The sequence below is a fragment of the Symphodus melops genome (assembly GCF_947650265.1).
Source record: "Symphodus melops genome assembly, chromosome: 6".
Classification (NCBI taxonomy): Eukaryota; Metazoa; Chordata; class Actinopteri; order Labriformes; family Labridae; genus Symphodus; species Symphodus melops.
The window spans coordinates 9744376-9771066 of NC_136696.1; the positions used below are offsets into that span (position 1 = coordinate 9744376).

The 26691-nt window shown below is 41.0% G+C and overlaps 2 protein-coding genes across 6 annotated transcripts in view; one reads left to right on the forward strand and one right to left on the reverse strand.

Moving 5' to 3' along the window:
- The window catches only part of ckap5 (cytoskeleton associated protein 5), a 34564-nt gene extending 19398 nt beyond the window's left edge, over window positions 1-15166 (reverse strand). The window contains exons 1-24 of one of the 5 annotated variants that reach the window (XM_079345279.1): window positions 15084-15166; window positions 14846-14977; window positions 12153-12249; window positions 11052-11245; window positions 9607-9813; window positions 9306-9477; window positions 9077-9209; window positions 8858-8958; window positions 8609-8722; window positions 8338-8442; window positions 7692-7781; window positions 6600-6764; window positions 5969-6097; window positions 5681-5842; window positions 5425-5526; window positions 4884-4994; window positions 4402-4494; window positions 4018-4203; window positions 3792-3886; window positions 2634-2817; window positions 2339-2493; window positions 515-689; window positions 266-379; window positions 16-144 (exon numbers count right to left, since the gene is read on the reverse strand). In XM_079345279.1, coding sequence (XP_079201405.1) covers window positions 16-144; window positions 266-379; window positions 515-689; window positions 2339-2493; window positions 2634-2817; window positions 3792-3886; window positions 4018-4203; window positions 4402-4494; window positions 4884-4994; window positions 5425-5526; window positions 5681-5842; window positions 5969-6097; window positions 6600-6764; window positions 7692-7781; window positions 8338-8442; window positions 8609-8722; window positions 8858-8958; window positions 9077-9209; window positions 9306-9477; window positions 9607-9813; window positions 11052-11245; window positions 12153-12209 — 2973 coding nt within the window. In that variant the 5' untranslated portion in view covers window positions 12210-12249; window positions 14846-14977; window positions 15084-15166. Of the gene's footprint in view, window positions 1-15; window positions 145-265; window positions 380-514; window positions 690-2338; window positions 2494-2633; window positions 2818-3791; window positions 3887-4017; window positions 4204-4401; window positions 4495-4883; window positions 4995-5424; window positions 5527-5680; window positions 5843-5968; window positions 6098-6599; window positions 6765-7691; window positions 7782-8337; window positions 8443-8608; window positions 8723-8857; window positions 8959-9076; window positions 9210-9305; window positions 9478-9606; window positions 9814-11051; window positions 11246-12152; window positions 12289-14702; window positions 14765-14845; window positions 15014-15083 lie in introns of those variants that run through there. The other 4 variants (XM_079345282.1, XM_079345280.1, XM_079345283.1 and 1 more) reach the window with 4 other exon arrangements.
- Window positions 15167-17527: 2361 nt separating this feature from the next.
- Window positions 17528-22491, forward strand: cstpp1 (centriolar satellite-associated tubulin polyglutamylase complex regulator 1). The gene is made up of 9 exons (XM_079346222.1): window positions 17528-17794; window positions 18003-18105; window positions 18289-18419; window positions 18611-18695; window positions 19799-19884; window positions 20303-20510; window positions 21114-21223; window positions 21614-21677; window positions 21874-22491. The coding sequence occupies exons 1-9, from the start codon at window positions 17764-17766 to the stop codon at window positions 22043-22045; spliced, it is 990 nt and encodes a 329-aa protein (XP_079202348.1). The 5' UTR covers window positions 17528-17763; the 3' UTR covers window positions 22046-22491.
- Window positions 22492-26691: the final 4200 nt, after the last annotated feature.

Below are 26691 nucleotides of genomic sequence, written 5' to 3' on the forward strand. Positions count from 1 at the left end.
TGTGTGTGTGTTTACCTCCTGTCGTAGGAAGGGATTCTCTCTCTTTAGCTCCTCTGAAAAATCTTCTCCTTCCAGCCAATCCTTCATCCCAGTCTGCTCCACCCAGGCTTGCAGAGTTGCCATGGCAGCCGCTCGTACATTAACCTACAGAGGAGGAAGACGATGATGATGATGATGATATGCATGAACAACACATTCCCTCCTTCTCATGGCATTGCTGCCATTTCATTTGTCCCTTTATGAGATCAGCGTACTGGCCCAGTACCTTGCTGTCTCCCAGCACAGTGATAACAGGGATTCCCAGTGCCTTAACATGCTGCTTGAGTCCAGGTCCCATTGCTGTGGCCAGCTGCTGCAGGATAGTCAGGGTCTGCTGGACCTGAACACCAAAAAACACACAATTGACATATTTACTGTAAAAAAACCTCAATCTACGTTCAACAAAGCTACCAGCCTTTAAAACACAAGGTTTAAAATGTCCAGACGTGCAGGACAGGCCAGCTCTCTGACTGACCAGGATTTTGTTGGAGTCCCCGAGTCGACCTTTCAGGGCCAAAGGCAGATCCCCGATGTTTGCTGTGATGAACTTGGCCTCGGAGATGATGGCTGCAATCTCATCCAGACCCTCCTTCCTGATCTTCCAGTTCTTATCCTCGATCTTTGACACCAGCTCAGGCGTTATCTTGTCACTAAGAAGGAAGGGGAGGAGAAAGAAAGATGGACTCTATGTTAGTATTACAAATCAGTATATTTTAACTGCTTCATTAAATGGCTGGGGGAAAAAAAAAAAAAAAAAAAAAAAAAAAAAAAAAAAAAGGATGAGTCATCATCCTTGAGTGCAAGCATGTTCTTTAAAAGTGTCTGATGGACTCTAATGGTTGACAATCACAGAGAACAGATCTCCATAAGACAGCTCGGTAACAGCTGGTCATAACAGGAATTATAGCTCTCAGAAGTTATGGATGCACTCTGATTGGCTGCATTCACTCAAAGATCATGTTGCCTGGGCGACCGCATTCCTCCGTATTTTCTTACAAGTCTTCTGTGTCAAGTTGAACAATAGTGTCACAAGATGAAGATGATTTAATGATGTAAAAAAAAATATGTCTGAAAATAGAAACAGTCAGTGAAAAGTAGAGCTGAAACGATTCCTTGAATAACTCGAATAATTCGATTACAAAAATTCATCGAGGAATTTTCGCTGCCTCGAGGCTTCGTTAAGTTTTTTTTTTTTTTGCGTCATCAAAACTTTTTGATATGTGTATAAAACACGTTTAATGTAGCTGCAGCTACCTGCTCCTCTCTCTGACACACACACTTTAGCGCTAACACGCGCACACACACACGAGCGCGGCGCGCCCATTTTAACTTTTAGTCAGCACACAGTTGATCCGTGATCCATACGACCCAGTCGGGAACACGTGATCCGGTCAAACAGTCGGCTTTTCTCCGTTCACTCTCTCCGTGTTTGCAGCTAACATAACGATAGCAGCGTCCTCTCACAGTCTCTGTCATAGACGCGTCTCTGGTCTCTGTAGTCTGTGAGCGTGCTGAATGCACGCGCTGCAGGAGCAGACAGAGATACACTTTTAACAATATACAGGCTGATTATATTAAATGTCTAATGTCTTCAAAGCTAAATCAAGACAGAACTTATTTGTGGAATAATAATTTAGCAAATATATATTTAAAGTTTCTCAATTTCCTTATCTGACATAATGATTGATTCTGTGATTGATTCAACAGAACATAATGCTTTCTCAATTAAATGTACTGTAACAGATGTGTAGGCTACACAAAACACTATTTGCTATTTCAGCCATTAAAACGTGTTTGGCCTGTATTTTTAGTTTATCTGCCGCCTTGACCAATGAATCCAAAAGTTTATTTGGGACCCTGTCAGTAATATGGTGAGTGTCAGCAGCTGTAGAGCAGAGGTGGTTGGTTGTAACAAGCAGGCGTTTCCATGGTAACTGCAAAGAAGCAGGTTTGTAGAGACGACCCAAGACGAGTTAAACCTTAATTAAGCAAAAGTATGATTTATTCCATTACTCGATTAATCAACGGGATATTCGATAGAATACTCGATTACTAAAATATTTCGATAGCTGCAGCTCTAGTGAAAAGCAAAAGAGCAGTGTCGCTAATATGGCAGCCGTTATCAAATGAAAGGAAGGACGTGTAGCGCTTGATGAAAACACTCCGGAGCACACAGGCAGCACATTTCTGCCTGGGGAAAAAAAAAAAAAAGCTCAGCGGTCACGCGACCTTAAAAGCTCAAATATTCCTTTTTTTTTTTATTCTGCGTGAGGCTGAGAGCCTTTTCACTCTCTGTTACCCGATATCTGTTCTGGGCAGCAGATCCATGATGTCTTGTCCTCCTCCTCCTCCTCCTCCTCCATCTTCTTCCTGCTCCTCTCCATCATCAGCAGCATCCACCGCAGCTGCCCTCTTGGGGAGCCTGGTTGGAGCGGGTGGAGACTGGCCCTGCATCTGTGAGGAAATGACAAAGTCTTGCTCATCGTTTGGGTTTCACGTCGCTCGCTGACAAGAACATGTCAGGAAGTTGTTTTGTAGCCTCAAATACACGGAATGTGAAGGAGACATCTTTGATTCTCTGACGCCGTCTCTACCTTCTCAAACTCGGCGTCGATCTGAGCGAGGAGCGCGGGCTTCTCATCTTCAAAGAACATGCGCAGCGGCGCTCCCATGTACAGGTACATGACTCCCAGCAAAGTGATGGCAGATGAGCGAATAGCGGGGTTTGTCGCTCCCAGGGCCGTCTTTACGTTGTTGATGAAAGCCTTCACATTGATGCTGGACAGAAAGAGAGAGAGGGGTTAATGTTTACAGATGTAAAAAAAAAAAAAACAACATCTGGAAACAGACCGTGCAGCACAACACACTGCTAATAAATTCAACAAAAGAAGAAAAAACACGACGGTAAACAAAAGACATCCAGCAGTTCTCAGACATCTACTTTGTCATTTGTATATCGTTGAAACAAATCTGGATTGTGTTTTTGTTTCAGAGAAGGCTGTGTGCCGAGGGGAAATACAGACGGATAAACAATCGACTGAGTGTTTAATAATAATTTATACTTTATTAATCCCACAAGGGGAAATTCAGTTTACACTGTCTAATGAACATGAACACACACACAGGCTGAAATACACACTCATGCACAAACAGGATCCTAGTGACGGAGAGGTCTCAGAGTGAGGGGGCTGCCCACAGCGAGCGCTCCAGAGCAGTTTTGGGGTTCGGTGCCTTGCTCAAGGGGCACCTCGGCAGTGCTCAGGAAGTGGACTGGCACCTCTCTAGCTGCCAAACCAATTTCCGGGCTTGGTCCGTGCCAGGACTTGAACCAGCGACTCTCTGGTTCCCAACCCAGGTCCCTACAGACTGAGCTACTGCCGCCCCAAACACGACAGTTGCGTTTACCGGTGTCACACAGGAAGTGATGATTCTTTTGATCACTCAACAGACTGCAGTGTTTAGCTGCACCTTTTAGGGTCAGATCGATGTACGTACTTGGCACTCCAACAGAACGGTCCCAAAAAGTAGGATGGTAAGGATTGGTTATTTGGGGATCTTTCTTGGCTTTAGTCTATGGAAACGCCACTAAATGTGTGCCGTACCGAGACAAACTAAACTGAACCGCTTGGTGGAAACGGGGTTTAAAATACTTGATTGAGACACTGATTGTCAGGAAAGACTGAAATTTAAAGAGTTTATATTTTAGAATGACTCTGACTTGAGTATTTAAATGACCAAATATGAAAACATACCCAGCAAAGCCAAACTCCTTCATGGCATTAGCCAGCCAGTTGAGACTTTCGGCCTGATTTTTGGGGTTCTTCTGTGCAAACACCATCGACACAAGCTGACAAATAAAAACAAACCAGGTTAATACAACTCATGTATTGTCTTCAGTATAAACTGGACACTTCATTTTCTTTGCAGAGATTTTTTTTTTTTTTTATCCAAAACAAACAGAAAGAAAAGGCTTCCAACCTGCTCAGCAGTCCAAGGCAGAGAGCAGGCCTCTCCAATCGCAGTCAGTCCCTCTTTGGCATTTCCACCGCATTTGACGTCTCCAACCTTATCCACCAAACCTTCCAACACGACTGACGCAGAGGTCTTTGAAAACTGTCCCCTCTGAGCTATCAGAGCCACGACGTGCAGCTTCATCTGCATCACCTGAGAGACAGAGGAGACAGGAGACTCAGAAGAGGAACACGTCAGTCCTGCTGAAGCACAGGGAATCCTTCAGATACGACTTCAAGAGTGCGATGGGGATAAAAAGCTGTAAACACTTCGAGTGTGAGATAGTGGAAAAGTCAAAAGGCAGTAGAAGTGGCATGATATCCAGATCAGCCCTGATGGCAGCACATGTACCTGGAAGTTTGTCTCTTTCCAGCCGGGTTTCTTTGCCAACATCCGGACTAGGGCTTGGCAGGGCATCACCGCCTTATCCATGGTCTCAACAGCCTGAAACACAAAAACCACTGTGTGACGTTCCTGCATGTCAGAGACTGGAATAGGGTCGCCTAATTTAGATCACCCGGACATTTACTCGTTACTGCATACAAAACTGGCCAAAGATAACTGCTTATATATAAGGAGATATCTTCCTTGCATTTTGTTTGGTTATATTTGCAAAAGTTTAAAGATGGAAGTCTCCCCCCCCCCCACCTCCCATGTGCATGACAGAATAAGTTTGTGCGCCATCATCACCCTAAGGAGGCATGCACAAAACAATGAAGAAATACATTTTTGTTCACACCAAATACTTTCTGCTATGCACGAGATAGTGATTTTTTCCCCCTGCCCTTGTATGGGACAGAGGCAAGAAGAAGAAAAAAAAGGAGGTCTTTTACCCTCTGGAACTCCTCCATGCTGGCCAGTCTCTCCTTCCAGTTAGCCGAGTCCAGCTGCTGCAGACAAGAGGCCGGAAGGACAGCTGCTGCCAGCTCTTCACACACCTCAATCTGGAACACACAATAAAATACTGAAGGATTTAGACTTCTACCTCATCATAAGACTTAGAAAAGTTCTTTTTAAAAGCCGTCTACCACCGACGTTCTCTACGGGCCTCAACTCATTCTCAAACAGTCTGCTACAGGCTGCCTGAAACACGGCGGCATCAGCAATCTTAGGCAACATTCAGTACATTTAAACAATAAGCAAAAAAAATTAAATAAATCTCCTTATTAGAATAATCAACCACACAGGAATCAATCAAAGAGCTGAAACAAGTCTTCATCCGTTAGCCAGGCAAAATGATTCAGACTGCTCAAAGACGACAACAGAGCAACACTAGAGGGAGACACTCAGGATGAGGACTCTCTTTTTGGAACAAGTTTTCAAAAAGGTTTCTCTTGTAGACTGATAAGCTGAAGAGTTAAATCTTTGACTTACAGAGATTTCCGCCTCTGCCACTTCTTTATTGTCCGAGCTCTTCTTGGGTTTTCCTCCAGCTGCTGCAGCTGGTTTGCCTTTCTTCGCTGGACCTGCAGAAGGCTGCAAAGGAGACGGAAACGTGTACAGCGTCAAGCTTTTCGAAATGTTGCGCGATTGTTTTCTTCACACATCATGAACGGCTTTCTGTCCTTTGAACGGGACGTCGAGGGAGTGACAGTTGAATGGCCTAGTTGTGCTTAGCTTTGAGCATTACCTTGCTGGCAGCGGAAGCTTGGCTCTTCTTGGGTGGGCCGGATGATTTGGGCGGGGCTTCGGCAGGGGGAGGAGCCTTAGCTGCTGGCTTCTTGTCTCCACCTCCACCTCCACCTCCTCCCTTCTTTCCGGGAAGCTCCACTTTATCCGCACACTCCTTTATCTGTGAACGTACGACAGAGAGGGCAGCAGCTCGTCAGATCAAGTTCAGAAAAAAAAAAAAAGAAAAAAAAAGGGGAAGAGGCTGATGAGAGTCTCATCGACCCTTTGCTCTGCCGCTGGTCCTCACCTTATCCAGTTTGAGTTTATCCAGGTCACTCAGGAAGGGGTTGACAGCTTTCTCCCCGACCACTTTCATGGCTGTCCCCAAGGCTTCAAACGCCGCTTCACGTACCTCTGGAGCAGAGTCGTTCACTTGCTGAGAGGTGAAAAGGCAAAACGGGGACAGGAGCTTTGATTGTATGTTCTCTATTGAACCTTGAAACCTATTGAAACTTGCTGATGCATCCTGTTTGAAGAGGATCTTTAAAGTGACTGATAAAAATCAAAGGGTTAATTTTTAAATATTTTAAGGAGGTTTTCAAAAGACGCATACTTCATTAACTAGTTTCAGATTAATCAAAAATAAATAAATAAATTCCGATACTGTGAGCCAAGCTGACAACTTGGCTCACAGTATCGACCTTAGTTAGTAAAAACTAAGGTTGTTTCTTTAACAGCCTGATATCCAGATACAATCCCGTGTCAGCCATTTTTATGCTTCCCTCATGTCTTGAAATTGTTCCTTAAGAATTCCTTCTCATACCAGCTGTAGCTACATCACTGGATGTTTCACAGTCCTGTGAGACGCACTTTAATAAATCTGATTTCTTTAAATCCGGCGGACACGACCAACGTCTGCGTTGCGTCAGGCTGCGTACCTTGATGAGAGCAGCACAGAGGGGTTTGAGGACGCTCTTGGGCAGCGTGGCCTGCGTGCAGTGTCTGATCGAGCGGGCCAGAAACAGAGAGGCGTGCTGCTTTATGGAAGGATTCTTATTGTCCATCACGGCCAGGATATCCTCCGACATGTTCTGCAGAGTGGTCTGGAAAGAAAAGAGAGACGATGTTAGCCGCACGACTTGACATGCTTTTAAAGCTGGCAGGAAGAGTCATTAAGTGTTTCATAAATAACAGCAGTCAGTAAGTTAGGAACGAATACATTCGAGGAGTGCACCGGTGTAGAGTCAGAGCAAACTGAGAAGACTGCCAGTCTCCCTCCCTGACCTTCATCCCTCTGCCTCACTGAGATCTGCTGCCACAGAAGGCAGTAACCTTACACGTGTACTAATAAGTGTAAGACGTCCTGTGTGCTTGTTTGGTAGGATTAAAGTTGTTTCGCCGGTTGGAGACGCCTGGTGGGATCGATGATTCTTCACAGTGATTGGGTAATAAAGGAATGTGTTGCCAGCTGCAGGTTCTATGTTAAACTTTGTCTAAATCAGGCAGCTTACTGGAAACGGCTCTAATGCGACTAAATTGACTTTAGCTCAGCAGGGGTTCTGTGCTGACCTCAGTGGAGGGAGGAGCAGCGTGCCGAGTGGTGTTACGACTCTGTCCTTTAAAGTCAGCCATCATTGGGAGTTTGAAATTTGTTGTCCAGACAAAAAAGTAGCTTTGTAATGAAGAGGTTACACCGACAACATTAATCTGCATTCTGTCATTTGTACCCTTTTTTTTTTTTAAATACATAAGACATTATACGCTTAGACATTGGGACATTGGCTCTTTCACCTGCAGAGCATTTCTCGTGCGATCTCTGCTGGGCCTCAGCTTAGCTACCAAATCAGGAATATAAATCGCACCGATATATAACCACACAGGTCTGATTTGAGAGGTTTAAACTGACTGTGTGACGATGTCTTATGTGTTCTGTGAATTCCACCACATGTCGTTTGTGTAGAGCTCAAAAAAAAATAAAATAAAAAAAGACGAGACTGAAAGAGTGAAAAAAAGAAAAAGAAAACACTCACAGTGTGAAAGATGGCGTCCATAGCCTCCTGCAGGGCCTGGACCACCTGAGGCTTCTTCTCCTTGAACTTCTCCAGAACAGCTGGAACAACCTAAAAATCACACAGATTTAATTCAGCAGTACCCGATGACTTTGAAAGATGAAAAAGTACTGCGTTTAATTGTTGTTTCATCTCAACAAACTCTTTATATCTTTACATTTGGACAGCTGAAGAACGGGGAATGTTGAGAGGACATGCAGCAAAGGGCCCGGGTCGGATTTCAACCCACAGCCGCTGCAGCCAGGACTATAGCCTCTGTACACGCACGCCACATTATCAGCACTCCCAGCTATGAAGTGCACAGACGCCCCATGTACAGAGGCTATAGTCACAGGTTCAAATCCGACCTCCGGCTTCTTCCTTGCATGTCATTCCCCCCTCTCTCTCTCTCTCTACTGTTCTATCACTAAAATAAAAGGCATACAAAGCCAAAAATAAAGCCTAAAAATTAAGTAATAAAAAGGAAAATGACTTTAACTACAGTCAGTCAATTCTTTCCCTTTACTTCACTCAAGATCAGCAGACCCTTTCAAAACTTCTCTCATATCATTTCATATACATGTTAATTAACTTAAACAGTCAGATGATATAGCTTCCTGCAGCTTACATGTCCTGCATATGTTCCAAACTTCTTCCTGAGACCAGCAGCCAGGCCAGCCACACATTTCGCTGCCAGCGTCACCAGCATGACGTTTGCATCTTTGCTCACAACCTGGAGAGAAAAAAAAAAAAAAAAAGAGCGTCTAAAATGAAGACGTATCACATGGTCTGTTTTTAGACTCCGCTCATGGGGAGAATTCACGGGTTGTTTTAAAAATGTAATTCTTCGGGCTCCTTGTGTAGTTCCCTCTCGTCTCCCTTCATGATAAAGTGTTTACCTTGGTCAGTGCTCTAACCAGGTCTCCATATTCTCCGTTCTCTAGTTTGGGGTTCTTGAGGAGAGTCTCCACAGCCTCCAGAGCTTCTTTTCTCTCCTGCCACTTTTTAGCTTCCTGCAGACGCAAATTCACACATTAAGCGGATAAAACATTTTTTTTAACTTCATCCACTAGTGACCATTCGTCAAATATCGATTTATGATCCAATCACTATTTGGCAAAATCCTGGTGTACACAGTATAAACTCACGATTTTGTCATAGAAGTCTTTTGGCATCTTGGACAGAATCTCCACAGCTTCCAGCAGCTCGTAAGGATCCACTGGTGCCACAGCTTCCACCTCATCGTCTCCTGAAAGAGACAAGCATGACAGCCGTGACTCCACCGCTGCTCAACCTCAGGGGAGGGGCCACTCAGAAGCATATGACACGAACGAGCACGTCCGGAGTCGACTTGGAATTCCACGTACCGTCGGACTGGTCTCCTCCTTGGGCTTGGTGCTGTTCAAACTTGGCCTTCAGGTCCTGCTGCGAGCGCAGGAAGCGGGTCTGCTTAGGCGCCGACGGAGGCAGCTTCACCCACTCCTCCTCCAGCTCCTTCAGCTACACGGACAGGAAACAGACGTTTGATCACAATGCTGAAGTCGGTACATTTAAAAAAAAAAAAAAAAAAACGTTGGATGAGAACGGTGAACACACCTGTACAGAGTTAATGCCCTGCAGCGGAGGTCTCAGAGCGTCTCGGATCCATTTGTAGATCTCGATGGCGAGGAGTTTGGCTTCATCTCTCACTGCCTTCTCTCTGGACTCAAACTGCTTGGGTAAAGCCTTCACTACTGGCTTCAGCGTCACAATTTTAGACCCATACTCACTGAGGGGACAAGGAAAAGTCAGAAAGGGTGAGTGAACGGGACATAGTCGCATCCCCGTTGAGATTGTTCGGTGCATTTTCAATGTATACCAGATCAGACGGTTGGCTTTACACGATGGTGACACTGACCTGAGAGCGCGCCGCAGAGCCTCGAAGCAGGCCACCACTATCTTGGGGTTTTTGTTTTCCAGTCCTTTGAGCAGCTCCTCTTGAACCACCTCCGCTTTCTCGATCTCGATGTACATCAGACAGATGTCTGTGCCCAGCTCCTTCGCCCGGGCCTTCGGCTGGTTGAACACTTTGGTCACGACGCCGGAGACCACCTCGCCCGTCGTTCTGTAGCACAAAGACATCAGACGAGCACAGCCTGTCAGAACACGCTGGACACACTCCATAGAGGTGATCGACTGAGGTTAGCCGTTCAGTGTGAATTCCTCCCACAGACTAAAGACAGGGTCGACTGGTGACCCTCAAATTGCCTGTAGATGTGAATGTGGCTGTGTCCCTGTGATTGGCGGGCGAAAAGTCCAGGGTGTTACACCACCTCTCGCCCAATGACAGCTGGGATTTTAACTGCGTTTCGTCCAATTACAGACTAAATTAATATAGAGGTTCAAATAATCAACAAAATGGTCTTTGTTGATGCAAAGACCATTTTGCATCAACAATCTGTCTAAAATATAGAAACCCTGATGAAAACACTCAACAAATGGAGGTCTGCTTTTTTTGTGTCAAACCAGCAGAGACAAGATGGCTCCTATGACTCCTCAGCTGAGCTAACACACTGCACACACAAAGCATCATTTGCGACACATTAGAGGTGGACCATACGGGAAAAACATAACAATTCTTTTTAATGGCAAAATCACGACGATTTTTTAAGACTAATTTGAAGTTACTGACCAGTTCAACCAAACACATTCACCTGTATAATGTTTTTAAATGCACAGAAACTCTGTTCATAAGTTTTGTTTAAAGTGAAGTTATTAAATGATTAAACTGTTTTATTTATTGAAGGGGCGGGACACCTTTGATTGACATCTCTCTGCTTTGGCATACTGTTAACACGTTCAAATTGGATTAATAGTAGCAGTGATTACAGGAATAGTAGCTACGTTCAAGAGCACTCTAAATCTGTGATGTCATCAGTTTTGTCCCTTTTAAATGACGGGTGTGGTTTTGTTGGAGCAGCTGGGCTCAGTTCTTTAAGAACTAAAGCCTCTGTTCTTTTTTTTGTAACACTGATTCATGCTCTTCGTTTCTTTGTCTTTATTGTCACACCACATATCTGTGACATCTGCTCACGCTAACTGGTCCCCACATCTCACTTCTTTTCAGCAGTGATTACGCATTTTAAATAAATACCCGTGTCTGTGGCGTCGTCTACTGGCTCGACCAGCTTAAGAATATTAAGAATATATTCAGGCTGTTTTATTTTGGCACCTTCCTTCTTCAAAAATAAAAACCCATCATCTGGTGAGGGTTTTAAAACAAATCTGTTCCTCCCACTGAGCGGCGTGTGGTCACAGTGCATCGTTTGCGGGGCTGCTTCAGGTAAACTTGCAGATACTCACTTTCCAGCTACGTGTGCATTCTCAACGAAGACCAGAGCAGCCTCCAGGCCTTTGAGCTGAGCCACGGCGTTGGACTCCGTGACAAACCTCTTGATCAGTCCCAGGTACTTCCCCCACTCGGGACTCTTCTCGTCTGTTATCCTCTGGAACAACTTCAGGGCTTCTTCATAACCGTTGAGTCGGGCCTTCCACACCTGAGCAGGAGAGAGAGATTGTCCAGGGGGAAAGAGGGGAACAGGTTACAAATGCACATTTCTAAGTTTTTTGGGGGGGATTTCCCCCCCCCCCCCAATTGATTTTATTTTTTCTTTGCCTTGTTGTAAAGCACTTTGGTTCGCCGAAAACATTGTTGTAAAGGGCTGTATAAATAAAGTACATTTACAAAAGTAAGGATTTTAGAAAGTTGGGTATTTGTGTGACAAACAGGGACTATGACCTCCATTCATAATGACTGAACATCTCTGTTACATGCTGTAGTCTGTTTATCCTCATCATGACATGTTCTAAAGATGGGGCTTTTTTTTTTTATCATCTAAAATTAAGCATAACAGTAAAGCTCAGTCTGCTTGTTGTTATCCTTCCACTTCATCTACAACTCTCATTAAGAGAAGTCAAGTCATTAAGACAAGAGGCGGAACAAATCCCCATGTTTAATAGTAAATACAAACGCTTCCTATTGAGCGTACATGCTCATCTGTACCTTAAAGTACATGACGGTGACATGGATTAGATTTGTGTTTTTACTCCCTCATGATGAAGACTTGGAGTAAAGAGCCAACTGAAATGCGAACAAAAGTATTCAAGGAAGGTGAAACAAAGCAGAGGGTGTGGCTCGGACTTCATCAGTTCGTACAATGTAAGAGGTTCAATAAAAAAACGTACAGGAGTAGAAGGATCCATTAGTTGATCCAGAAAAAATAAAAAAAATTAGACCACAAAAGGATAAAACATACATGCACCCCTCTCCTCAGTCATCTGACACTAGTTTATCTTTGGCAGGCGTGAGACGTGTAAAACACCTGCAGTCAATATCTATCTATCTATCTATATCTATGTCAGGTTTAAACTGCAGGAGAAAACTCCCATCAGACAATCAGTCACCTTGTGTTCACATTTCTGGTCGATGGGAAGCTTCATCCACTCGCTTTCGTCCCCCATGGTTGCCACACAGGGGGTGGGCTTCCCCAAAGGTACTCAACTGGAGAACAACAAAAACAACATCAGCGTTACGTTTCACCTGCGGACGAGAGATATAAAGGAGCATGAAGTAAGGATGGCCGAGAAGGTTTCCTTTTACATTGTCGTCGTTAAAACTAGAGAAAACAGTAATGACGTGGGATTGGTTTTGACCATCTTGAAAACAAGACTTGTGGAGCTTTAAAATCCCTGGAGCGCCATCTTCAATATAACATGGACGTATTTGCCTTTTTCTAAGCATCTTCAGTTTGCATGTGGCATGAACAGATTTGGATTAAAGTTTCTATAAACTCATCTCTGCTGGAACAATGCACCTTGAGCTCTCATCCTCCCGTGTATACAATTTCATTTTCGACCTACATATGGTGACACTGCTCAGGCTTGTTTTAACTCTACCCAGTGGCTCCTTGCGTTCCTGTGGTATATTGAAAAAAAAAATCCCCTATAGCCCTTCAGTTCCCTCCCACGGACCACCATCACATAGACGCTGTAAAAACTTGATGGGACATGTCCGACAGGATACACCAGGTAAGGCTCTTATGATTCTGAACTATGGAAGTTTCTATTTGTGACACTTAACTTTCAAGAAGTGTGCAGTCATTCGCTCAGTTTGCACCTGTCTATTTAACACGTCTGCAGGCTAAGACGCTAAAGAGATGGCTGGATAGCAAATTGCAAAATGAGACCAGAGTGTGGTTGCATTGGTGATGCATGTTATCTTTTTTGGCTCACTTCATATCAATATTCATATTGGAATGAAATGCACAAATGCAATGGAGCAAATTAAGACTAACTGTGATCTGCTTCTGTAGCTTAATAAATATCACGTTTATCCTGCAGAGTCCTGTGTGTTTCACCAAAGACACTTTGACATTGAAGGTGAAGAATCATCTCAGATGATTGGTAGTTCTGTTTCACACAAAAAAAAAAAAAAACAAGCACCCACTTTCTCACATGCGTTTTCTTTCCCAGGCTGGAAAGCCTGAGCATGTGATTGTCTAATGCACAGTCGGTCAGGGAGGGGCTCCGAGTTCATATTTCATATTGATCCAAACCAGTAAAGTAAACAGGCAACAGAAATCATTCAAGTCTCTGCAAACTCCTGTCAGCTTGGAGCCACTCTTACAAACACTGAATGCAGACTTCAGTCTATTAAAGCTTTTAAGGGGCATAGATTCACATTTTGTCAGAATATAAAAACAGAGAAACCCCCTGGATTGAGAATGCACCCTTTAAATTACAGAAGAATGATACAAAAAAAAAAAGCAAAGACTAAGTCATGTTGGTGATTGATTAATCATAAAGACAGGCATATTGAAGCTTACTTACATATTGCTACTATTTGAAGTTTAAATAGCACCCAGCTGAAGACTATGGAAAAACAACACATCCTAAACTTTAAAATATGCAATGCACACATCTATTTTAGCATAGTCACAGCTTTCCATGTAATACTGAATTAAAACTAAAGATTATTTTTGATTGATGGAATAGTTTACCATCAGAAAACCTCATCTATAATTCAACTTGTCTAAAGATGCATCTACACGCACACTAAAACCTTGTGCTAGTTTTCATTCATTTCGTTGAATTTTAACGTCTCTTGTGGTTCTTCAGACAAAAACAGATCAGGGATTTTTTTAACAAGCAAATAGCTCTTGTTGCTAGGATACAAAATCCTTACTAAAGTGATATGATTCGAGAAAACTCACTAGACTGTGGCTATGACAACCGTATAAAAACCTGAGGACAAGAAGAGTATTACGACTTAACTAACATTAATGAAGCATTTACGATAGTCACTCTTTATAATACACACTTGATTAAAAAAAAACAACAACGTGTAAATCAACCAGTCGTCCGTTTATAATCCCATCTATACGCTCAGCTGAGATAGACAGTTAAATACACGATGACTCAAAATACCAATTAACAATTATTTTTTACATAAAAGGTAAAATAATAATATCTTGTGTCCACATTCTGATGCAACTGAGCACACAATGCACATACACACGATGTATACAGAAACAAGACTGCACCCTCAAACAGCCCGGCGTTGTCAATGAGGTTTGCAACTGTCTGCAAGCGGGGCTATCATCGACTTAGTCAAGTATTTAGTGGTTGTCACCAGCATGTGTTCCAGTTTGCTCAGTCAGTTAGTGGTTAGCATATTAAATCTATGATCTTAACTCGCTGTCGTTAGCCACAAGTTAATTAGTGAGCGCCATGTACTGGTAAGCTAACTTAGCAACCACAGTGACAGTTGCTAGGTTAGCTTGTAAACTCGCTCTTGTTTGAGGCGCCAAAGCAAAGGTATAAAGCGTTCATATCTCATCTAAGCCACATATAAGCTATCGTGGTAGACGCGTCTGAAGTCTGAAAAATGTGAGCTTGGTTTGCTCGCAGTCCTTATCCGCCGTTAGCTGTCTCGAAAACAGGCTACGGGCTAACCTTTCATACGCGCCAACACAGCCAGGCCTGACAACGCAGTTCACAGCAGAAAGCTACAGATACACAACATCCTAGCACGCTAGCGGACAGTCAAACATGAGATCTAACTACAATATGCGAATGGTTTTATGTCGTTGGGATACCTGTTTGCTTCTTTAGGAGACAATACGATGCCGACTGTTCAGGTCGATGGGGTTGATAGTGGGATGACTACAGAGAGAAGCCCTGCCGAGCTTTATACAGGCGTTGCTACTGCAAAGACGAAAGATCATTTCCTTTTTCAAAATAAAACAAACAACAAAAGAATCTCTTGGTCAGAACAAATACAATATGTAGTAAATACAAATTGAGTATTAGTACACGTAAGCTAAAGCACCTCACCGAATACGTTTTTTTATTCATTAGAGTATCATATTTCGTAAGTGAGACACGTCGCGCTCTTATTCTAAAAAACAATTCCCAGTGTGATCCTGCTGCTTGTGTCTAACTTGACTAAGCTTTTTGAAATACTTCCAAGGGCGGAGAGACAGAGAAGGGGCGGAGTCAGGGCACCACCCTGACTACATCACTATAGTATATTCAGTCATTACTTCATGGACAGTTTCAGAAAAAAAATACATTTACACCACTAATAACCAGAACAAAGCACAACGTGTTGAATTAGATTTGTCTTAACATATCGGCAAAACACTTTCATTGATTAATTTGATCTTTTGGGGGTTTCCTTATGTGTCTCTTTAAAGAGTCATTGATTGGTCGCATTTGAATTATTTCCCGCCCCCTGAGTTCCCCATTCCATGTTGGGATAGGACCATTACATTTATTACTTCTGTGTGGATAAGTTATGATTGGCTGACCTAAAAAAAAAGCCCCCTGCCTATGAAAATCTTTGGTCCATTTTTCGAATTCTGTAATCTCAAATCATTTAAACCACTTATTTTTGGATGTTCTCTGTAAATATGTAAATTAGCTTAGACAAAATAGGTTTCCTGAGAGATTAGCTCTATGATGAGCAAACACGTTTTCTTTTCTATAAATGAAGACAGCTTTAAAAGGTAAACTCAGTTTAAAGTTGTAGTTATTTTGAATTTCATTTCAGTTTACAGAAAATGTAAAGTATGGTGCAAAACATCGCATTTGCTTAAGACAAAAGAAATGCCACAAAGCAAATACAACAATTTTTGTTTTCAAATAAAGGTAATACAACAATGCATGTCTGCACTTAATTTGTTTAAATCTTGTCAGACAGTAACTTTCCATCAATAGGAACATATTGGAAGGAAAAATCACTTGACTGCTGAAGAAATACATTGACATTTAAATCTATTTTATAACTGGTGAAATTATTTCAAAAACCAATTCAAACAAAACAAACATTTATTGTAATTGTACAATTTTATTTTAACCATAGTTTTTTTGTTGGTTGGGGAATCGCTCTTTGTTCTTTGTTCTTTTTAAAAATACATTGTTTGTTATGTTTTTGGTTTGTCAAAATAAGCCCTTAAGACTTTTAAATTAATTGTAGCACATATATTGCATCTTTTAATGGGTAGCTGTGAGGCCCTTCCAGTACTCGCCGCCATTCAGTCTTAAAGCTTGCAGGAGTCAGTTTCTGCTTCTGATTTCAGAGCTTGTTTGTAACCATACAGGATAGTAGTTGTGTTTTTGGTGGAAATAAGGTTGTGAAATAAAAATAGTTCTCATGATCATTTCTTATTCATCCCTTTAGTCCTTTTACAATATACTAGCCTAAAAGAGATGTATGAAAAACATATGATGAACATTAAAAAAAGCCCTTAACATGGAACACTGCTGTCATGTTAGGTTTATCAAAAATGTAGGTCATTAAGATCCTCCTTTAGTCCTTTTATTAACACAAATAGCCTTTACATTATTTTTTCAATAATTGGGTATTAAATACAAATATTCTCCTACAATGGTAGCACAAAAATAACTGGAAAACACCTGATCTCACCAATTACAGCCCCAGCTCTCTGAAAGGATCTGAATTAGCTTAATTGTTAAGAGCTTTTGCAGCACATCCCCTGACTCCATTGACATAGCACTGCTAATTTGTTGTTGATGGAGCGGATGACAATGGTCACAATAATGACAATGTTGTGGATGAATTCTGGATGAATATTGTTATCACTGCTAGCATGAAATGACTTATTTATTCAAATTACTTATGTATTCATTTTGTGTGGTCACTATTGCTTGTCATCTTTCTTCACACTCTGACTCTCCATCCGAAGTCCCCGTACCCTTCACCAGAGTCTATTGACACTTGCTTACACACACACACACACACACACACAATCTAATGAATTAATATATTTAGGCTACTATTAATGGTATTTATTATTATTTTGGTATTATGATTAATTCATAATATTATGATCAACTAAGTTATTATAGTAATTATTTGAACAACACAGGAGTCTGTGTCAGTGTGGAAAAGAGTAAGCAGTCCATCATGTTGTGTTTGTTTTATGATAAAAGTAGGGATAAAAGAAGTCAGTTATTCATGGAGTTATCTCCTCTTTCTCCTTTAAAGTCAATATTTTCTGTGGATACAAACTTTCAATCTGCTGTTGGCGCAGTTTTGTACATGCCACTGGCCTGTATTAGAAGATACAAATGAAGTACAAACTCTTAAGACTGTGGAGGGCAGCTTTACACTCTAAAGCCTGACCAGAAGAAGAAGAAGAAGAAGAAGAAGAAGAAGAAGAAGAAGAAGAAGAAGAAGAAGAAGAAGAAGAAGAAGAAGAACAGCAGCAGCGCAGGGTAGGAACCATTGTGCGCTGTGTTTTGGGGGGTGTTAAATTAATGTAACTCAAAACACTGACGTTTCCATGGAAGCCCAACAATGTCAAAAAACGGCCGATCTATGAAAGCTAACAGAATCTAAAGGCTACACTGATAAATGTGTGCAATTGTATTCATAGCTAGCGAGGAGACGATAACAGCCACACACACACACACACACACACACACACACACACACACAACTCCAGTGTTTCTGGTCATTTGAACGCGAGCTCCCAAAAGGACGAGCAGAATGAACCGTTTGAATGTTGACGAATACCTCAGTATGTTAGCTGTGAATTGTAACCAGTGCAGTCTTTCGATAACAAATTTTATTAACTTATACTGAAGGAATAACCATATGCTATTTATTGCTTATCCATCCCTTTGTCTTATTAGTTGTCGTTGTTTTGTTTTTGTTTTTTGCTAATGAATTGATTTAAGCAAACTATAGCAGCTCTCAAATGTTCTGCGTTTGTGTTTTTCTTGCAGCCGACAGTGATGTGTTATTTTACCTGAGTGATGCAGTCACCCAGCTGCTGGAACATAAAGAGGAATACACGCAATTTGGAGTGGTCCGCTATTTTGCTGAATAGTAAGTCACACTGAACACACACACACACACACACAGACAGACAGACACAGAGTTCAGGTTTTGTCTTTTATTTCTCAATGCAATTTGTAATAATCACCATTGTCTCTATGTATTACAGTGTATTCACTTCTTCAGTAGTGCTGCCTCTGTGTTTTCTGACTTATTCCTGATGTGTGTTTGTAGCTTCAGCAGTGTGAAGAACAGTAACCATGTCCTCTTCAGAGAGTATAACTACATCAAGGCCACTCCTCATAATAGAGCCTCCTTCATCAGAGTCTTCTGGAGATGCTACAGGCAGATCGGCAAGAGCGGGGGTGAGAGAGAGTCAAAAATAATGAGAATGATAATCGAGATTACTACTTTGATGAAAGTCAGATCAATGTTTTTCCTCCGTATATGGTTTGGTGTATGTTTCTAACGTGAAGCTTATGTAATAAGTGACAATCAAGTCAATCTATCAAACAATTTGTCTGACTATGATTACTGAGGTCTTGTTGTTCTGCAGACTTACTGTCGATGCACGAGTACAGGTCTCTGCTGCAGTTATTGTGTCCAGACTTCCCGGTAGAGATGGTGCAAAGCGCAGCCAGGTCAGTGCAATGATAAAACTTTAACAATCACAAATAAATATTTCCTCCTTTTATTACGAGCTAAAACATCTAACACTATCAAGCAAAATTCTGTCATGAGCATAATCAGGACAGCTCTCAGCAGAGGTCTCTCTTCATATGAGCATGTACAGTTAACACCCCAGTCAGCAAAGAGAAATAAAAAAGGTCAGGAGAAGCTTCCTCTCTTAATCAGAGAAGCGTGACCTTGATGATGTGAAACCACAATAGAGTGTCTCGAGCTAGAGATACACAAGAATGTCTAAAACAAGTTGAATAAAGCCAATAGAAAGATAGCAGAAATAAATATAAGATAAGATAATCCATTATTCATCTCGCAAGCAATTTGAACATACCTACATTTTTTATTATTCTGGAGAAAAACAAAATGATGTACAAAGAATGAAATCGTGTATGATCATATTTAAGCACATCTTTTTTGTAAATGTCAAACATGCAGCTCCTCCAGCAGAGCTTCGCTCAGCCTGCTCAGAGCCACAACCTATCCTATACTAAAAGAACAAAACACAGAATGGCCTTCTCATTTTCCCTGGTTGCTGAAGCTTTGCAACTTAACACATTGCATTATTTGTGTTGTGCCTTCAGATGGATGGATCTCTGTTGTCCTTTTTGAAATGAGTAAATGGTAAATGGACTTGAGCTCGTCTTCTAACTTGTCAAAGTGCTTTTACACAGCAGGTCACACCTACACATCACACACTAATGGCAGAGGCTGCTATGTAAAGTGGCCATCAATTTCAACATATCCCATTCATACACATGTATACTCCGCCAACAAAGCAGTGGGAGCAACTTGGGTGTTAAGATCCTTGCCCAAGGACACATCGTACATGTAGCTGCAGGAGCTGGGGATCAAAGGCAGACCTTCCGCTGAAGAGACGACTAAGTCAACCAATCGAGCCACACCAATGGCTCAGTTCTCCTGTAACTATTTTTAAGAGGAGAAGAGATCATGTTTCGACTGTATTTCTTTGTGTGTAGTGGTCTTTTAATGACATCAAAACAAGTGGACTAAATCTGCTGTCAGTTAACTGTTAGCCTTTTTTTCCTTTTTGGTCCTCTAGAATTGTTTTGATGGACGACGCCATAGACTGCTTGATGTCTTTCTCTGATTTTCTGTATGCCTTTCAACTGCAGTTCTACTACCAAGGTACCGTGGAAACAAAATGTTTCTTATTGGTTAGGGCTTACATCCTCATTAGCTTGTACATTGATGATGATCATTCATTTCTACTTGTCTGTAAACAGAATCTAATTTTAAACACTTGATGCTCTATGGTTTGAGTTCAACACAGTTATTTGATAGGGGAGATTAAGAGCAGCTGTATGTTATCCAAATGTTTAACATTAGTTTCTCAGTTCCTATTGAGTGTGTTTTGATGTTTTGGTCATTGAGTTGTTTTAGGTCGAAATAATCTGAGTGAATTTCCCCCGCTGTGTGTGTGTGTGTGTGTGTGTGTGTGTGTGTGTGTGTGTGTGTGTGTGTGTGTGTGTGTGTGTGTGTGTGTGTGTGTGTGTGTGTGTGTGTGTGTGTGTGTGTGTGTGTGTGTGTGTGTGTGTGTGTTTAGAGTTCCTGGACAGCGTGCTCGTGATCTACCAGGATTTGTTATCAGGGAAGAGTCCAAACACTGTCATCGTCCCCACATCGGCCTCCATCGAGCAGCTTCCCTCCGTGGCTGCAGAGGAGAACGAAAAGGAGGAGCAGCAGCAGGACGGCGTGGAGTCTTTCACTCTGGCTCAGTGTGTAGACGACCTGTGTGACAGGTTCAAACTCAGGTCAGAGGATATCAGAGCATACATACACATATTCCAGTGATGATCACCTGACAACTGCCAAAAATCAGCTTTTTGATGTTATAGAGTCAAATCACAAGTTATTCCAGGACAAGAAGACACACTTTGCTAAGATATTTGAACATTTTTGTTCTTGATCCTTGGGAGACTTTTATCATATTGGCTCATTTTTGGAAACTCTTGACAACCAGCGGCACAGAGAGCCAGTGGCAAATGTCCCTTAATTTCAATCCCTGACGTGCCCTTACACGTTTGAATATGAAAAGACGTGTCTTGCACTTTATTGACCAGTCTTTGTTTGAATGTAGTATATTAATATTATATTTTGGTTTACATCAAAATCCAAAAACCTTTATTTTGTGACTTTTACTTAACTCTGCTTTTTTTATGGTTAATTTAAATTTATTCTGATAATTTGAAAATAAGAAAGATGAATTTCCTTGCTTAGTTCCATCTTTGAATTGAATAATGACATTAGTCTCTATGCATTGAAGTGTCATCAGTTTCTTATCACTGTGTTTGATGTGTCACGTGTGTGTGTGTGTGTGTGTGTGTGTGGGTGTGGGTGTGGGTGTGGGTGTGTAGTCATCCTCCAAGGTCCTGTATGAGGGAAACACTGGAACAGGTCGACAAAGTTTCTTACCACAGCTTCCTGATGAGCCTGGCTAAACATGAGACCATCAACCAGACTATCGGTATTTAACACATGAACACAACAACACAGAATTATTATGATGACTATTTATACTGTAATGCTACCATGTTAAGAGATTATATTAAAATGCAGTATTCAACTCGGTTTATAGGCATGATCAAATACAGAATCAGAGAGGTTTTGTAACAAGAAACTTCACAGAAATGTTTTGGGGAGCTCTGAGATGTATCTAATAGTGTTTAAAAGGAGGATAATATGTGACCTTTAATAGATGAAGTATGTTTGATTGACCAGAATCCTCTGGTATCATCACTAAATGAAGACCCCTTTACATCAGAATTATTTCAATTAAATTAATAATAGTAATATGAATGTATGAATGGGATATGTTGAAATAGTAATTAAATTCAACTCCCTCCCCCTTCTGCAGGAGCATTACCCAGCAAGGCAGAGCTTCTCATTGACCCAGAGATGGACCAGGAACTTGACAAGCTGTAAGAGCAGACAAACACATGCCCATACACAGCCTCGCACACACACACACTGTATATAACACTGTACAAAACTCTACTGTCCTACTCATTTTTAAATTCCCTTCTTTGCTTCCCCATGTTCTTTCCCCCCCCCCCACTTTTCCTCCTCCTCTCATGTTCTTCGATCAACGCCTCTTTTCTTGTCCCGTGTTTCCAGTATCGCCCAGATCTCAGTGAGTCCCAGCAGCAACAGCAGCGGCAGCGCTGTGGGGGGGGGACTGAAGGAGGTGCAAAGGAAGGCCTCCCCGAGGAGGAACATTCATCACAGGAGGAGGATGGAGGTGGAAAGTGACGGCTCCACAGAAGAGACAGACTCCTCTGAAAACTGACCTGTGACATGTAAACTTCTGTTGTAGTCTGGCATACATCATAACTATTCACCCTTTATGTACTGTGTAAACCCCTTTACCTGCAGAAGTGGAAAATCGCATGTTGAAGAAAACATTTCACACAACAAGTGGAAAGTCATTTTCTTCTCTGTTGTTCAGTGACGCTGAGAGGTATTCAGAGTAGTTCCTGTGGACTTACCCAGGCACTGTTGTTTGTTTTTGTTTGGGGCTTTTACCACTAATAGGTAAAGAGAGATCTGGAATTACTCCTTCATATTTCTAAGGCTGATTCTGTATACAGGCCGTAACAGCTGACATGTAATCTGCAAAAACATTTAATTTAAAACCAGTAAAAAGGTTTGCATGTCTCCTCAAAGCTACTAGACTCCACTGACCGTGAGAGTTATTTAATCATTTTGAATAAAGAATTATTGTCAACTACTGCAGTTAGTTTGCAACTAGTATTTTTATTGTTATGCACTTTAGATTCACTGTGGATGATACTGTAAATGTTTTGTCTCTGTCTGTCTTTAGTTTTGGGCATAAATGTCTCTCCAAACATAACTTGAGTCGTACCCTCATTATTAGTACAATGTGTTTCCATCAGTATAAAGAGCGATATCAAGCTGGATGTAGAAATGACTTCAACAGCTAGTGCTCTGTGATTAGTCTGAACCATATTGAATGTGTGTTTCAATCATGCTTGAGAAGCCTCTGAAATAGCATCACTGAATAACCTCAACTGGAATGAAGCTTAGTTCAGTAAGGAAGACTTGAAGTGATCCACAATCAGGTTTCTCAGTCACCCTTTTTTCTCGTTATCTATTTTCCGCTGTCATTCTCGAGCTGTCAGTTTGGGCCGTCCGTGGGTTAATCAGCTGTTCTGTCACCGGACCTCATCTAACCAATGGCGCAGCGTTCCTCCCTCGTTTTCGGCCTATCATCGTTCAATATGATCCCTTTTCTTCCCTAGTTCTTTCAAGCTGGCTTCGTGCGCCCCTCCACCTCCCCATCACCGCCATCTTCAGAAGCAGAGTCGACTCCCATCAATCTTCTCCCACTCGGTTTCATCAAATCATCAGTCCTCAACCACCAGGGTCTGGACTCCATGGGGGGTCTATCATAATGACGAGCAGAACATCATCACTAAATCGCATCTTCCACCCCATAGAGGCCAAGCGCCAAAACTTTTCTGTCAAATCTCATTTTGTCAATCACACTTTCACTGTAATAAATTCATTCTTAAGATCACTTGTCTCTCCTGATTGAACTACATTACAATATGTAGTTTTAGGGACTGTAATGCAGCTTTCTATTATGAAGTGCAGCAAGCGAAGTGCTGGAGTCACACAGAGAAAGGAATAAAAGATAAGAACAACCCATTGAATATTAATTCTTCTTGAATTAAACATTTGATGTAAGCAAACAGAAGTACTGATGAGCTTTTAATCACAGACTGGGTAATTGCATGTATCTGCTGAATAAATGTATAGCTTTGAGAGGATTAATGGTACAGGAATAAAATAAGAATATATCTTCATTTACACACGGATATACTCTATGTCTTTTAGAAACATTATCATCTTTAACAGTTGGTAAAGAGACACAAGTTAAAACGTTTATTTAACCAGGTAATTAACCCATTGAGATCAAGATCTCTTTCACAAGGGTGACCTGGACAAACCTTCAAAAGCTTTTTATGAGGTTTTATTCAAGGGGAATTGTTTGGAAAAAAGAACAAACAATCAATTTTAATTTTTTTGTACTTAATTCTGCTAATGTCTTTCCATTTAAATCTTCATAAGCATATACTGGCCTCTTAGCTGTCCCTAAGGTTCGCAAAAAGACTGTTGGTGAGCGGGCCTTTTCATTCTGCGCTCCCACTCTCTGGAACAGTCTCCCTGCGGATATCAGACTTTCTTGTTCCCTGGATGTATTCAAAGCGAAGCTGAAGACCCACCTTTTCACTGTTGTCTATGGCTGATGTTTTTAATGATGTGTTGTGTCTGTTTGTCCATGTTTTTAAGCTGCACTTTGACAAAAAGCTCTATAAAACTCTATAAATAAAATAATTATTATATAGTTTTACAGTCTCCTTTCTTTTTGAAAGTTTCATTAACAGGTCATTGGGAGGGTTTTTATTGCTTATTTAAGCTGGACACGAAAGGTAATAGGTTTGGAGATTAAAATGTCCTGTTGTATAAAGGAACTTTCTTAGTGTATTCCAGTCAGTAGAGGGCAGTGTACCTGCAGATATGCTCAAAGGTTGAAACAGGAAGACAACATAAGAAAACCAAAAGCCCAGCACAGAGAGACAGAAATGTATTTATTTTTCTCAGACCATCACAATGGGCAATAAGTATGGAAATATGCACTTTCAGTTATTAATTATTCAGCTTCATATGTTTATTATTAAATTGTTGTCATATTAAATCAAAACCCTGAGGTATAAGTAAGATTGAGGAATTTAGGAGGATTTGTTTTTCTTACCTGCCCTATTGTTTACTTTGAAGAGGCAGACTTAGAGGGCAGAACAAGCAATTAGCTGTGGGAGTGTCAACCCCACTGGGAGAGGGGTCACTGCACATTGTGATGTCATAAAGGGAACATTTTACAACTGAATGTACCAAGAAAAGAAATATTCTACACTGTCAGAAATATGGGTACGAAAGGAGTATTTCTGTCCCTCCAGTTATAATTTTCAGTTTTGGACCCACAATGGCTCATTTTTGTACCTCAAGTTGACTTTTTGTACCATTATCAGTGCTTAAAAGGTACATTTATGTTCTCCAGAAGTAAATGGTATTTCTGTACATTTTTTAAACATTTAGGGTACAATATCTTGACACAGTTTTAGTTAGAGCAACATCTTGAAAAATAATGAAGTTCAAAAAGGAATATAGTCTTAGATTTAAAGGCGTGTTAACTGATCAATGTAAAGGTTATTTTTTGTTAAATAAGATTAGTTTTTTTACGTTTCTTTTTACAGTCTATGGTGTTGTCTAACTGCCGAGCTGTTACGAAGCAGGAAGGCTTATTTTTGATTGGTGAGTTCGTGTGTCAATCACTTGACGCTAACAATGATTGGTTACTGACTGTTTCTGGACCATTTTTTTTACCGTTTTGACTGCAAGAGTAACATAGAAAATATTTTCAACTGAAGATGTTCAGTAAAATAGAAGTTAAACAAGTTAACTTCAACCAAAACCGTTTATTTTAAGGTAAGTTTGAATTTATACAGATTTATAGATGATTTTTGATAGTTAACATTTATGCAGCAGCCCATAGGCCCCAAATGTTTTATAAGCCAGCGTTAACGCTAGTTGACACAGGCAGTTAAGCAGTGTTGGAGAAACATATTTATTTTCTGTATTAAAGGTAGGGTTGGTACTTTAAAGTTTTTGGTTCAAATTGTCTTTATGTCCTGACAATAATTTAGGTCTTATGTGCTCTGAAAAAGGAACAAAGAAAATCCATCATCTGTAGCAGTTGTAAGCGTGTTAAAACTTTGACCATTGTCGGATGACAGTTTGTTTTTTGTCAACTAATCAAGCCTCTCTACCCCATGCATGCACGAGCCCACACCACAGACATAATATATGGAAACGCCTCACGACATTCTGAAACACATGAAACATCGCCGCCATATTTGATGGTTCTCCTCGCTCTACGCTATCCTTTCACACAAACTTCATATTATCCAGCTCAACAAAACGTCTAAGCTAAGAAACGTATGTTTGACACAGAGCTTATTTTCTGCAACGATCCAAAATCCAATGCAAAAATCCCATTGGAGAATTCTCGTAGGAACCACCTGCGTAGCTACTTCCGGGTTGGCTTACAAAAATACGTCATTACTATTCCAGTCTATAGTAACTCAATTCAATAAAATTCTCAATCTTTCTAGCTAAAGGCTGGTTCAAACGGCAGGATAATTAGTCCGATTCTATTCTTTTGGTTTGGTTGACTGAACTATTCTTGCTGGTTTTTATCAAACGTTCTAATTCCAACCTTTCAACTCAACACATCTCATCTGTGCAACAGCACAACATTTTTTTGAGCATTTGAACCAATTTAGTTTTGATGGTAAAAGTATTCCTGGTTTGAATTCAAACACAGGGAAAACATTGCATTTCTGACATCTCCACCTTGACACACCATTTGGACAGAGATTGGTTGGTATTTGTATGTAATGTCATACGTAACCATCAAGTGACATCTCAGCCATTTCAGATGTAGAGGTCAATATTTAAAAAAAGTAAAGGGTCTGTTAAATAAAAGAAAAAAAGATTGTCATAATTTCTTCCCTAAGGAAATAAGAAATGCAAACAGAACAGATTTTGGTGGGGTTGTGCGTCTTTTGCTGCAGAATGTGTTAGGGTCCTTCTAATAGTTTTAGAGAAATTATAAGTGACAACTTTTATTAATGGTAGCATTGCAGCTTGTGCTGTTTAATTTAAAAGGGATTAGTTATGATAATTATGATTTCCTGAGCTTTACTCTTTTGTTTTTCCACACTAATATGAACCAAAAAAAAAAAAGTTACTCAAAGAGGATTTTTTTTCCAGATTATTCTCAAAGTGCTAATTATGATTTGTCATTTCTGCAATAACTAATGATCTAGAAGGGTCAATTGGATTACATTG